The following is a 14924-nucleotide window of genomic DNA, read 5'->3' as shown; positions in this document are numbered from 1 at the left end:
GATTCCCGTTCTGCCGGAGTAAGTTGACTTACCGTCGGTATCTTCCCAGATCTCGCCTGACTCGACTCCGGTATCCAATCCGCTAGTTGTAGTTGTTCGAGGTTTTGGGAAATACCAGATTCCGGCGTCACCATACGCCGCTCCTTTTGCGTTGCCGCCGGTGTCCTCGTGTTCTTATTCCTCTTGCCTTTATCCTTAGGCGGACGCCCAGGCTTGCGCCCGTTCGCCATAGCCGCCGGTACACAACAACAAACCTAGCCTATCGTGCGCCTATATTTCAGTGATATTCCTTATTAAAAAAATTTAAAGTTAAATATTTTGTAAGTCATAAAATAAATGTATATAATTAAAAATAATACTATCTAATATTTTTTACTATGATTGAAATTGTCTAAGAATAACGTGCAACTGCACGTTTATAGAGACTATTATTATATTAAAAGCACAAAGGACCTTAGAAATGTTGTTTGAACTTTTGCCCTTCATTAAAAGACTCTACAATAGATAAAATTGTCATTTACTATTCTGTTGCATATATTATTACTAAACTCTAATAATAAATATTTCCTTTCAAAATAAAAACTTAATATAAATATTTCCTTTCAGAATAAAAACTGAAATATAAACATGCCTTATTTTTAGAAAAAGAAAAATTACCATAATTATAAAACCCTACCTTATTTTTGGCAAAGTCGTAGGAGTCCTAACAATACCATAAAAGAAAAACAGCCTTATATAAATATTGTGTGTGAATATTAATTGGATGTTGCTTTGCGAATATATATATATATATATATATATATATATCAGCCTTATATAAATATTCTGTGTGAATATTAATTGGATGTTGCTTTGCGAAAATATATATATATTTATATATATATGTGTGTGTGTATATGCAGTTGTTGCTGTAGGTTTGAGTGGGGACTAGGCTTTTACCTTTTACAGTGGTTCCTAATACAAATTAGAGAGATTAGCACGTAGCGGAGACCTAAATTGCAATGGATCCTAAGTTATAGAATTTATTTATATGTCCTTTATAATATATACTGGAATATGGGTTTTTTTTTTGGTTTTACATGTGATTTATAGTATTGAGAGCATTCAATTTACTGAGATTTTACCTCTTTATTATATCTCATGTCGTTTTTTTTGTTTCATTATTGACGTGGTTTTACATTTGATTTGCATTTTGCAGTAGTATAGCGTTCAATTGTACTAACGATACTGAGCTTTTACCTCTTTATTATATCTCACGTCTTTTTTGGTTCCATTATTGACATGGTTAATACATGTAGCCAAAATTATTTATTTTCTAATAACATTATTTTGGTTTATGTTGCAGTGCATTCTCGGCATAATCATCAACTCTATCTTTTCATTTTTTTTTTAGAAAGATCGTATGTAAGTTGGTTGTGACAATTGATCTTCTTCGCTATGACAATTGATGATTTATTAGAAGCTGCAGACAAATCCCGATGTTGTGACTGGTGAGTATATGCCATTAGTTTTTTTTTTTACCTCCATTGATTGCATGATGGACTTAGTTCGACTAGAAGTCCATGACACATTTAATATTTCATGCTTGAATTTAGAAAATTAAACATGTTGTAGTCATAATTTTTGCTTTTGCATATCATTATGTTAAAAATTATTACTTTTGTAGTTTTATAATAATCGCTAAGCTATACACGAGCGAGACACGTACATTGAAAAGGAATTTTTAAATAACATGCAACGCTATTTGTTCACCTTTTCTATAATTCTAAGTGCATTCCATGTTAGAAAATATAGAGTACTAAGTATGAATCTTTTTTAATATCGAATTTTTTAAAAAAGATCGTATTTAAATTGGCTGTGACCATTGATTTTTTTTCTCTATGATAATTGATGATTTATTGAAAACTACGAATTTATTAAATATTTCTTTACTTAAAACATGTATGAAGTCCTAATCCTAATATTTAGAAAGTTAAAATCAACTAAAATTGCGTTGGCAACAACCACGGTAGTAGTTGCGGAACTACTGGGTCGGGAGAGGAGCTGAAAGCCACTTGACTGTAAGGAGAGGACAACCTCTTGGTGAAAGATAGCCCTAAAGTGAGGGTCCTAGAGATAGTATTTCTCAACTGTCGTAATCTTTCTTCCCAACAAGCCCTTTTTTTGATTTGGAAGACGGGCATTGCGTTCGGTTCGAAAGGCCTCTTAGAAACGAAATCTGTCTGGCTCTCGTACCCGGTTCCAATACGTTCACTGAGATATCGCGTGGTTAAACTTGCCGATAAGCCCCAATTGCATCACAGGAATTCGAAAAAAAAGGGTTCTTTCGTATACTTATAGTAACTATTATCCTTTCCTTGTTTGAATTTTATTCCGACGAGGTTACGTGAAGAATGTTGATTTACCTTATATAAACTATTAAGAGCCCGTTTGGATTGGCTTATAAGTTGTTTATAAGCTGTTTTTAGCTTTTTTGAGTGTTTGGCTGGCCAGCTTAAAGTCATTTTGTGCTTAAAATAAGCTCAAAAAAATAATTGGGCTCATTTGACTTAGCTTATCTAAAGCAGCTTATAAGCTGAAAACAACTTATAAGCCAAAAAAAATAGTAAAACTTACATATATAGCTACCTTTTAGTAGCTTCTAACAAGAAATAGCTATAAAATTGTTATTTACTAAGCGTAGCTGATTTTTTAGTTGAACCGTGTGTATTTCATTTTTTTGAAATATAGTGAAATACATGGAACGTCCGACACTGGTGAGTAAAATTAGGTCGTATTTATGGAAAAGTTTTTTTTTTTAAATTCAGGGATTCAGTTTAAATCTTCCCATTAATCACGCGTAATGAATGTTCTTCCATAACAGATTACGTATCGCTCTCCACTTTTATCACAATCAAAACTTTTTGAATTCAAAAAAATACTGAAGATCTAAAAAGATCCAACTACAGAATAATCTCTCTGAGCTCTATTTTCAACATTCGAATTCTTCAAAATCAAGTTGAAATACACTCAATAAGATACGAACGAGTGTATATATGGAATTTTAGTGAAGATCAGATTTGTATTTCAGATTCTACAAAAGGTATGTTTCAAATTTTCAATGATTTGTGTGATTGTTTTTTGATTTAATTTTCTGTGATTGGAACGATGATTTTTTTTTCCAATGCAGTCACTGTTCTTCTAGTTTTGTTGAATTATCAAAACGAAACATGTCAAGCATAACAACAGTGATCAGACACTCCGGTTTTTGGAATGAACAGAATTGCTTTGTTAATTACAAACTAAACGCAGTTGTCTTCAAAGATTATTGTTCATACGGTGAATTGGTTGAAACTATAGCAATTCAGTTAGGTGTTGATATTAGCAGGAAAACGATATCAATAAAATATGCTGTTGAATGAGACAATATGCCAATGGGAATACGCAACAATATGGGGGTAAGGGTGTATGTTGATCTTAAGAGAGAAAACAGGGGATTTGAAGCATATCCGTTGTGCGTTAGCATAACTGATAATGATCTTGAGAATTTTGTGTCCGGCGAATCTGCAGTTGGAGACGATATGTTTCAACTTGAATTTAATGATTATATGTATGCTATGGACGTAGTTGATTCAAATGATTTGGATGCGTCGGATTGTGCTAAGGCTGTTGTTTTATTTGAAAACAACGATGACTTGATAATTTCGAACAAGGAACATAAGGATGTTTTTGTTGATCAAATCTACAAAGATAAGGACACTCTGAAGAATGTTATGGCGAATTATGCAATTCGCAAAAGATTCAATTTCAGGACAGAGAGGTCGAATGCCATAAGGTATGTTAGTCACAAAAAAATATGAAATACATTGAAATATACTATGAAATATATTGAAATATGCTAAGAAATGCATCGAAATACAGTGACGTAAACTGTTGTATTGCCATTACATTTCAGTTGCATTTAATTAAATACAGTGAAATACGCACTGTTTGAATTATTTAATTCCATTATGTAACCATTTCAGTATATATAGACAATGTATTTAGGATCTTGTATGCGTTTGAAAGTTTAATCTGGCTGTTCTTTTTTTTGTATTGGTTTATGTAGTTACACTCTGGTATGCTGTTCAACTGATTGTCATTGGAAATTCAGAGCTTCAAGTATTGCGAACTTTGAAATGTTCAGAGTGAGATCTTTTCATGACGAACATACGTGTCCATTGAAGGACAAAGTGTATTCCCAAAGGCAAGCAACAGGTTGGTTGATTGGTGCGTCAGTTGTTAAGCCAAAAATAGCAAATCACAAGAGGAAATATACACCTGGTGATATAGTAGACGACGTAAAAAATTAGTATGGCGTTGATGTTTCATATATGACGGCCTGGAGGGCTAGAGAAAAGGCAATGAATGAATTAAGAGGGGAACCAACAGAATCATACAAGAAGTTTCCGGGATATGTGTACATATTGGATAAAACATACCCTGGATCACATGTGAGAATGCACAAATCACAACAAAACGAGTTCTTGTATTTGTTTATAGCACTTAAAGCGTTCATAAAAGGCTTCGAGTGTTGTAGACCAATAGTTGTAGTAGATGGTTCCCACCTTAAAACTACATATAACGGTACTTTTGTATCAGCCAGCACGTTGGATGGTGCAGGTAGATGCCAAAATGTTTGAATACATTTTTTTCTGCTTTTGGTATATTTCGTTGTATTTCATCCTATTTCCAATGTATTTCCAATATGCTTTATGCTATATTTCACTGTAATAATACACAAAACATGTATGTGTAGGTAATATTCTACCATTGGCATATGGTGTGATAGATTCAGAGAATGATAAGTCTTGGACCTGGTTCTTTGAGCAGTTCAAACAAGCTTATGGGAATATGGATAACATGTGAGTTGTATCAGACAGACATGAGAGCATCATTAAGGCGGTGAGTAGAGTGTATCCAACTGTGCCACATTTGGCGTGCATATGGCATTTCTGGAAAGATGTGACCACGAAATACAAGTCGAATGGTGAAGTATTTAGTCCTGTATTCTATGCACTTGCAAAAGCATACACACAGGCTGAGTTTGATAAGCTGATGGAGAAGATTGAGAAGGTTGATTTTCGGGTAAAAGAGTACTTGGAGGATGCTGGAAGGAAAAAGTGGGCTCGACTGTATTCACCCGTTAACAGAGGATGGACAATGACCTCAAATATAGCCGAATGTATTAATGGAAAATTGGTAGCAGCAAGAGAGTTGCCTGTTTTCGATTTTCTTGAAGAAGTGAGGAAGATGTTTGGGAGATGGAATTGCACTAATAGGAGGAACGGTACATACACATTCACAACACTTGAGAAAGCATTCCAGCAATTATTATCAATAAACGAATGTAAATCTCTACGTATGACGGTATGTTACTGTTTATTTTGTTGAAGTCTGCCTACATATATTTCAATATATTTCAGCATATTTTAGAAGGTACTTAAGTAATTCTGTTTGGATTGTATATTTCCATGTATTTCATATTAAGTAATTCTGTTTGGATTGTATATTTCCATGACGGTATGTTACTGTTTATCTTGTTGAAGTCTGCCTACATATATTTCAATATATTTCTGTATATTTTAGAAGGTACTTAAGTAATTTTGTTAATATTCAATGTATTCTGGTCTGACACATTTCTTCTTGATTAGGTTGAACCATCAACTGAATATGTGTATACCGTAAATGATGAGGCAAGGCGATTCATAATTGATCTTAAAAAGAAAACATGTAGTTGTCGGATGTTCCAAATGGACGAGATACCATGTCCACATGCATGGGCTGTATTGAAGAGTAAAAGTCTTATGCCTGATGAATATTGCTCAGACCTATTCAAACCAAAGACAGTGATTAAGACGTATGATGTGCCTGTGGATCCTCTGCCTGTTGAGAGTGAGTGGAATATTCCCAAATACATATGCGATGAAGTTGTTTTGCCACCAAGACACAAGAGACCCCCGGGAAGGCCAAAGAAAAAGTGAGATAAACCATTAATGGAGACGATGATTGGTAAACGTAGGAATGCTTGTATTACTTGTGGACGTCTTGGTCACAATAGACGTTTTTGTTCTAATGAGCCACGTAAGAAGTAGATGTTTAGATTGTAATTGTTTTTTTTAAAAAAAAAAAAAAAAAAAAAAAACTTATCCCCTAAAATATTGAATAAAGGAATTTTTGGTTCATGGTTGTATTCTGTAATTTTTGTCCTTCATTTTCATAATAAATTTGCATACAATTCAGTGTTAACGGACGTTAAAATGAAAAATAAGTGAAATGTTTAAGAAATATTAAGTGGCATTAGGCCTGGAATAACCAGATGCTGGTGCGGGAATACAACCCTGATTTTTTGTATTTCACTATATTTCGGTGTATTTCCTTTTGCATTTTCACTATATTTTTTTTACAGTTCACTATATTTCTGTGTATTTCTCTGTATTTCAGTGTTCAAAATGTAAGAGTATTCTAGTACACCTGAAATAATTTGTCGAATTGAAGAGTGGGTATATAACATTGGAATATATTGAAAATACACCAGAGGCTGTTTTCATTAAACGATAAATATAAATATGGGAGACTTAAACAAAAAATAGTCGTGAAGGAAATTAGTTAGGTCATTGATGAAAAAACACTGCCATTTGTCAATTCTTAACAAAACATCACAACAAAATGTACAAAAATGGTCAGCAAAACAGTACTGTGAAAAACGATTCAACATTAAAACCTAGTGGACTAATTAACAACTACTGTGTCGACCGCGTTGTAATCTATGGCAGGCCTAATTGGTCTTGGCGGCAGTTCATTGTCACTGAAGGCATTCAAATCAGCCTTTTGCCATCCGTATTCCCATAGTAATGCCCTGTATCTATTACGTAGTGTTTCTGCATCAATTTCAGATGGAACGCCTCGTCCAGAACAAAAGTATTCAGCAAATGCGGCAACATACAAACCACAATCCCTCAAAAAATAAAAAATAAAAATGATTATTGGTTGAGAATTTTGAAAAAAAAAAATGGAACTCTGATGTTGAAAGACATACATGCTGCCAGAGGCTTGTTGTGGCAAGTCGTTCACATACATGACATGAAAGTCATCAGTCTGTTGTTTGCCCTTGTATGATGGGTGGTTATTCCAATCGATGCCTTTTTTTTTTCCTCGTAAAATCCAGACAAATGTAGATGATGTGGCAATAGGGTAGTTATCTTGTGTATTTCTCTTCTAACAACAGCATCATGGCCAGCAGCTCGGTATGAGTTGTAGATGTACAGACGCCTGCACGTAAAAGAATATTACATCAGCTCGATTAACAGGTTGGTAAATTAAATTTCATACGGACCTTGTGTGATAGGAATACGAGGAATATACAGGGAGATATGCAGATTTAATGAATTAAAAAAAAAAACAGCAATACCTGTCAGTGAATGGCACTACAATCAAGATCCAGTGATTTTCCTTTTTGATGTTGACAGGGTGAGAACACAATCAACTGTATGCCATGGCACATTAGCCAGCATCCTATGCCCGTTAATGTACTCGCATATTTCATTCTCCAAACTGGCAACATTACTGGTCCCCTCCGGATTAGCATATGCACGATGAATTTCATCAATTTTGGAGAAGAACATACAGTCAACAGTTGTGAATTTGAATCTGTTATCCTTGTCGTACTTGCCTTTCTTCTGCAAGTAGTAAAAAATGACATCAATATGCTGTTAAAAAAATGAAATTAGTTTAATGGATACTGGTAAAAAAAAATGAAATAAGCTTCTGCAGAGAAATATGCAGTTTGAATGAAGGAAATATAGAGAAATACACTAAGGAATATAGAGAAATATGGGAAATATTGTGAAATATAGAGAACTATCGGAAAAGGGGAAATGGGAAATATAGCACCTCATCATTCCAAGACTGGCCATTCATCGATAAGAGATAGAACCAGTTTTTGTCATCAACATGTAACACACCAAAATTGAAGCCAAAATTGATGTCATTTGGATCCAAAGCTTGCTTATTCTTTTTGTAACGGCTTTCCTTACCCTTTCTAAATAACAACAATCAGTTATTTTCAACGTAAACAGATTACTTTGCTGAAAGAATGAATATATAAATTAAAAATGTAAATACGTTCAAACTTACTTTTTATCATGCCTTAAAAGTAGATCTTGTTCAAGCCAATTCCGGTATTGTTGAATAAGCGAAGTATTTCGCGGGCCATTAATTGGATCTTCAACAAATGGATGCTTCTTTTTAAAAATGGAAGGTGTGGGGGTCTTGAACAGAAGCTTCTGCAGAGCCATAATTGGTCATGTAAGGTGAACTTAAGTATTTACTAGGTTTGACTATCCTAGTTGGAATAACATCTGGTTGAGCAATTACAACTTCCGCATTAATCACTGGCTCTTGTATTCCTTTATCAGCAGACATTACTGGCATAACAAATCCTTTGTGACCCATTTGATAAAACACAGAGAATCCTGACGAACCTATTTGGCTTGGTAACATTTCGTCAGGGATCAACCATTGTGACTTAGTAATGTTCTCATCCAACCTGTGTGGAGTCTCTAAAATTGAATGATCAGTGATGTCCCCGGGTTGTATTCCCACACCTGCTTCTGGTACACGAGTTTCTAGAGGCAACTCAATGAGCATCTCTGCGACCATTCCCTAAAAAAAAGAGATTTAATAAATGTTAAGTATAGCAGTATCTTGAAAAGATCTATAAGATTGAATGTAAAATTTACCTCTATTGAGTTGAAAGATCCTTCGTCCGCCCGATTAATCTCTTCAGATGAAGCTTTACGTGTATCTGCTCTTAAATTTCCGACGGTCACTACAATTTCTGGAACTTCCTCATGTAACATTGGTCCAACACCCTTTTGAATAAGAAAGAATAAAAATTTAAAACAAAATCATAACATAAAAATATAAGGTTGGAGAATTACTAAATACACAAAAATAGGGCCAGGATTAGATTGATTCTGTGGGGGTGGAAATACATAGAAATACAAAAAAAAAAAAAAAGTATATCAGTGAAATACAAACGAAACGCCATAAGATACAAAAGTTTGTAAAATAGAAAATACCGAGGAAAACATAACTTTAAAATTATAGATTGGAACATGGCAACCATATACTTTTTTTGTGCATACAATGCACAACAACATAACTTTAAAAGATGGATTTCACGTCACAAACTCATTTTACCTTAATTGACTCATCATCATGTTTCGGTGGAGATGTTTGAATGGTAGAATCATGTCGTAAGTTTTCTTCAGGCGTTAACTGTAGCCCAGCATCAGTTTGATGCACCGGTGCCTCACTATCGGCAGCCTTCACATAAAAAAATGAATTAATATAAATTGTATTTCGCAATAAGAGTCTAAAATGTTAGTTCAATTCCTATTTCACACATTTACCTTGTCCACAGAATTGTTCCCCTTGATTGCTTCAAATAGCTTCTTGAAGTTGTCATCCATGAAAGTTCGAAGCTTGGACAACTCACTTGTGAACTCACCAACGACCTAATATTTAAAAAAAAAAGTATTTGAATTTGTTTAGAAACAGTAAATTAAATACAACAAATTTTTTTAATTTCGTAACTAAAATCACTTACTGATTCCTTGAAAACTTGAAAATCTTTCCTTGGCAATTGAATTTCCTCTTTCATAGATACAATAGGGACATCACGTAGGACTGTGGTGTTTTGGGTCGATTCATTTGTTCATTCAACTTTGGTGAAGCAGACTTCTGTAAAATAGGCTTTTGAGCAACCTTTTGATCCTTGTGACTCTTCTTCACAGTTGTCTGTGGTTCGGTGTGGATTTGTTGTTTCTTAGATGTGGAAGTTGTTGCAGGAAGTTGTCTGCGTCTCTTTGAAGGTGGAGAATCTGTCTGATTCGTCCGTTGTTGTTGTTTGCCCTTAGAAAGGTGGGGGGGGGGGAGTAGTACTGAAATCATCAAAGTCATCCACTGGCATATCTGTGACTTAGGTACCTTCATGGGCATCAACTAAAACATTTTTGTCTACTGTATCTCGACAGACAACAACATCGAGCAATTGGAGTCTCTCCAACTCACTGCTAGTGGGGATTTTATTTGCAAATGTACAGCTCTAAAGAAGAAAGAAATAAATATTTAATAAGTGTGTTATAAAACTATTCACACTTACATTTTGAACACTGAAATACACAGAAATATAGTGAAATGTAAAAAAGTATAGTGAAAATGCAAAATGAAATACATCGAAATATAGTGAAATACAAAAAATCAGGAAAACAAAACACCAGAAAAGCAACAATACGATAGTAGAACAGTGGAGTACAAATAAAATCAGTAAGGCATAATTGCAAAATAAAATGCTATGAAAAAACATAAAAATAAGTTAGGGTGTTCGAATATTACCGACTGTTTGCCGTCTCTAAAAATGCCTTTCATCAAAATATTGTATTTTGGCTGACTGTCGATGGACCTCCAATTCAACATTCTTGGAATGGAATTTCCGGATTTAATAGCGAGATACGATGGAACTCTTGAGCAACACTCATAAAGCCAAACTTGCATAGCCAGTGGCATCCCATGGATCCTATAATACTGTGTTGTGGCAGAATACTTCTTGCTGATGCTTCTAATCAACTCGTTAAAAGCTTCTTTGCCCCATGGAAAATCCACATACCTTCCATCCTCAACCACTTCAAAATGAACCCTTGGTATATTCATTTTCCTGGGCTCACCGCAAAAGATGTATGTATTTATAAAAAATAGAATTGCAAACTTAACAGCGTCCTCATCATTATCTCCCCAACACTTATTCTTAAAGCAATCAATGAACTCCAATCTTTTTACTTTACTCCTAGTTCCACCAAAATATACATCCATAATCCTATTCGGTTTTTCCTCATCGTATGTAAATTGACCTTCATCGGCTACACAATTTATCCCGCTCATAAGCGCAAATTCTCTCACGGTAAATCTTAATACGGTACCATTTATATCAATTGTAAAGCAATTAGAAGTGCTCTCCTTAAGCTCTCTTACCATGAAGCACCTAAAAATCTGTGCTTGAACCTCCAGGTGTTGCATTCCGAGGAATTTCCCAAATATTGTCTTGGAAAAGATCTCTAACTGTGGAATAGTTAGCTTACTCTTGATATCTTTGAACACCTCGATATTAGTGTACCGTTGCATCGATGGAGCCTCTTCAGGATGACTCTTAACATAGAATTTAGTTTCCTAAAATAAAAATGCAACACTAAGTTAAGGCTGAAACAATTGTATAAAACATAGACACACACAAGAAATATACTGAATTGCATATCCAAGAAAAATATACACACACAAAAAAAAATTGCATAACACAACTAACACAGCTTTTAAAATCAATAAGTACAAAATAGTAAACATATGTACTTGTGAAAATACATAGAAATATAATGAAATACAGTTAATTACGAACACAACTACCACAATTATGTTGTATATGATATAAACTACAGTTGATGCACATATAAATTTTATTAAATACACAGAAATATACTGAATTGCATATCCAATTATGTTGAAATATATAGAAATATAGAGAAATACAAAACAACAAAATCGAAAAATATCATCAATACCTGTTCATCCTTTTCCAGATCTACATCTTTAAAAACATTTTTACCCTTAACGTCTGAAGAAGGCTTGGTTACTTTTCTCTTATTTTGTTGAGCAACTTTAGAACCTTTTTTGACTGGTACATCATCTTTTGGCTTGCTCGGTTTTGGAACTTCAATTGGTTGAAGTAGACGCATCCTTGATGGGTCATGAATCTTCTTGCTTCTTCTCTCAGTAGCAATTTTAGCAGATTCTCCTGCAATTGGAAGTTGTTGTTGTGAAAATCCCAAAGAGAAACTAGGACCATCATAAACATGCGGATTACCTCGAGTATTCCTGCTTGGAGTATCTCTTTCCGCCATTAAAATGGAGAATTAGATCTTGTTTTAAACACTAACAATGGCTGAAAACAGAAAAGAAAAAAAAAGAAAAGAAACAAAGAAAACGATGAAATATAAGAATAAATATAGAGAAATACAACAAAGAAAGTAAAAAAATTCTAATAAATTATCAAAATTTGTTACCTACACTGTGTGGGTAACGATTAAGGAAGATGGAATCGTGCTAATAATGATGATAGATAATAGGCGTATAATACGGTTGAAAATATTGAAGATGGGAGAGAAATTAATTTGAAAATAGAAGAGATTGGGAGTTATTGGGGAACATGGGCCGTAAGTTTAGGGGAAATACAGAGACGCTTGTTGATCAGTTACAACTGGTAATTTTGAAATTAATTTAAGTTATTAAAAATAAATAAAATAAAAGGTAGCTATTATTAATAAATAAGTCTTAGAGGTAGTTATGTTCAGTAAATTTTCCAAAAAAATAAGTTAGACTACCCAACTTATTTTTTTTTAGCTTATAAGTTGTTTGCAGCTTAAGGCATAAGCCCATCCAAATAGGCTCTAAGACAAAGTGCCGAATTTATCTGTTACCAATTACCACATCCGCAGATATCATCAAATGCATCATGAATGGAATATGTGATTTGAAAGTACTAAAGGTAATATAACGGAAAAATAAAGCACATGAAAATAATAAATTTAACATATTTGTTCGTCTTTTTTTATAATTAGTAAGTTCATTCCATATTAGATAAAATATATAATAATTATGAATCATTTTAATACGTATACTAGACCTTAAAAAATGTTGATTGAACAGTTTGTCCTTCATTACACGACTCTATAATAAACAAAATTGTCATATAACTATTTTCCTTATATTTAGGATTTTAAAATCAACTAAAAATTTGCAGACTAAATACATCCTTATTGAACTAGGTAAGAAGTCCGAATATTTTGGTATTCTTATAATTTTGGACAACCTTGACGAGCTTGGAAACTTTTCTCAAAATTATCTCTATTTCGTATATCAAGAACCAAGTTTTAATAGGTGATGCAAATCTTTTGCAATTTGATGTTTTTTTTTTTTTTCATTTTCGTATCCACTTTATTCAGATGTATGATATTTATTAGTTATTATAATGTTAGTTTTGTTCAACCTTTTTACAAAATTTTAAAAATTCACTTTTTAATGATTGTTAAAAAAATCGAAAGCATTTTTTGAGTAAAATCAAATAGCCATCAAATTATAGAAAGGAGATTTATCAATTAAATACTAATCGCACTTATATAATGTTGCTGAATAACTAACTGGCCAGATGAACTTATATAGACTTTTAATTCAAAATTCAATTCCAATTTCAACGTTCTCTCTTGGAATAAATAAATTGTAATTTACATAATATAAGAATTAAATTATTTGAGTTACATAAAGATAATTATTAGAGTTCTAAATAAACACACAATTCTACCTTATATTTAGGACTTCAATTAAGTGTGTTATATATCTGGGATTTTAGTCTGCCTTCTTTTGGTACTAGGTAATATATAATAATTTCTTAACCATAGTTAGGTTAGAGTTCTAAAGAAGCTATTATATTAAATACTTCTTCAGTGTGATGACAGAACTGGTTTAGCAAAATTAACTAATTTGTTCTCCAAATGTGTTTTACAGTCACTTGGTTCCTTAGATAGTCAATTCTCTTAATTTTAGTATACTTAATTTCGCTTTAAAGGTCAAGAAAAACTTCACTACACATAATCTGCGCCTTCAGGCATGCTGATGAGATTTTGACAATTAGAATTAAGGTAAAGTAAATACTAAAATGAACCATATGCTATCACTTCATCCGTTCAATTATATGTACGTAAAAGTATTACATTAGACACAAGATATAAATAAGACGTTTGACACGTAAGTCAATATGTACAAAGTTTCAATATGTACAAAGTTTAAAATTATTCTTTTATATGAATGCTGGTGAGAGTTGCACTTGTTTCTTATTATGTTCAAAATTAATAAGTTTGAATCTGAAAAAGCAAAAAATATCACATAAATTGGGACAAATGTTAAAGCATACAAACAAATCCACTGGTTATTTAAAGTTAGAACATGTGAATTTTGATGGTTTCGTAAATATTTGAATTGGAGTGACTACGTAAATATGAACAATTAGATTAAGTTAGATAAATATATTTATAATTACATCACTTTTATTTTATGAAGTACACAAACGTTATTTGGTTGTATCTTGTAAATCTTGATAGTTCATTTCTATTAAGTTAAATAGATTATATTTATAATTACATCAATATTCTATACACTTTTTATTAATAAACACAAAACTCACTAAACTAGTGATATTATATATGTCGCACCACTAGTGACTGGCCTATTCATTCCTCAAAATAACGGCAAAATAATAGTTTAAGCAATGGATGACGGAGTAGAGCTGTATGTATAATTCCTGATCTACTAAAGGTTAGATTTAACTTTTTTTGCATGAGAATTTGATTTTTTTATTCGAATAAATCATCTTGGATTGAGTTAGAATCTTTTAATGCCTTTTAGCTTCAAATAAATATAGATTGCTCAGTTGAGAATCGTACATGTTTTTGTGTAAGTTCCTAGTGATAGTTTGCGTTTGATGAATATCTTTTGAGGGTCTTTGTTTTCCTCTTTTCTTTCAGATTCTGAGTCTGTATTTCCTTTAAGGTTTAGTTTTCTTAAAACATGTTGAGAGTCTTTTTGTTGGTTTTATGGATATTCTCTATGATAATAGTAATTTGCATCCAGTAGAAATGAGAGTTGGGGTACACTAACCACTGTATCTATAGGTTATACAATAAATTATGTACAGAGCACCATAAACGTGGGTCTATTTTATTAGCATTGATTTCTTGCCCTTTGCCTCACTTAAACATAAAAATCATTTAACTAACCAGCTATTCACTCTACTAGTCTCG

General features: G+C 32.9%; 1 protein-coding gene across 1 annotated transcript; it reads left to right on the top strand.

Annotated features, from left to right (window-relative positions):
• Positions 1-4352: 4352 nt before the first annotated feature.
• Positions 4353-6002, top strand: LOC132628517 (uncharacterized). Its single transcript, XM_060344298.1, has 4 exons — positions 4353-4641; positions 4778-4850; positions 4902-5388; positions 5673-6002. Exons 1-4 carry the CDS (start codon positions 4353-4355, stop codon positions 6000-6002), a joined length of 1179 nt encoding a protein of 392 aa, XP_060200281.1.
• Positions 6003-14924: the final 8922 nt, after the last annotated feature.

This window comes from Lycium barbarum, chromosome 2 (genome assembly GCF_019175385.1).
Source record: "Lycium barbarum isolate Lr01 chromosome 2, ASM1917538v2, whole genome shotgun sequence".
NCBI lineage: Eukaryota > Viridiplantae > Streptophyta > Magnoliopsida > Solanales > Solanaceae > Lycium > Lycium barbarum.
The sequence above is the reverse complement of the archived record's forward strand: the minus strand, read 5'-3'. Positions and strand labels throughout refer to the sequence as shown.

Bases quoted from the DNA above. Each gene is read 5' to 3' on its own strand.
- LOC132628517 (XM_060344298.1), top strand. From the start codon at position 4,353: ATGACGGCCTGGAGGGCTAGAGAAAAGGCAATGAATGAATTAAGAGGG. The intron at 4,642-4,777 runs GTAGATGCCAAA...ATGTATGTGTAG, and splicing joins CAGCACGTTGGATGGTGCAG to GTAATATTCTACCATTGGCA. The intron at 4,851-4,901 runs GTTCAAACAAGC...TGTATCAGACAG, and splicing joins TGGACCTGGTTCTTTGAGCA to ACATGAGAGCATCATTAAGG.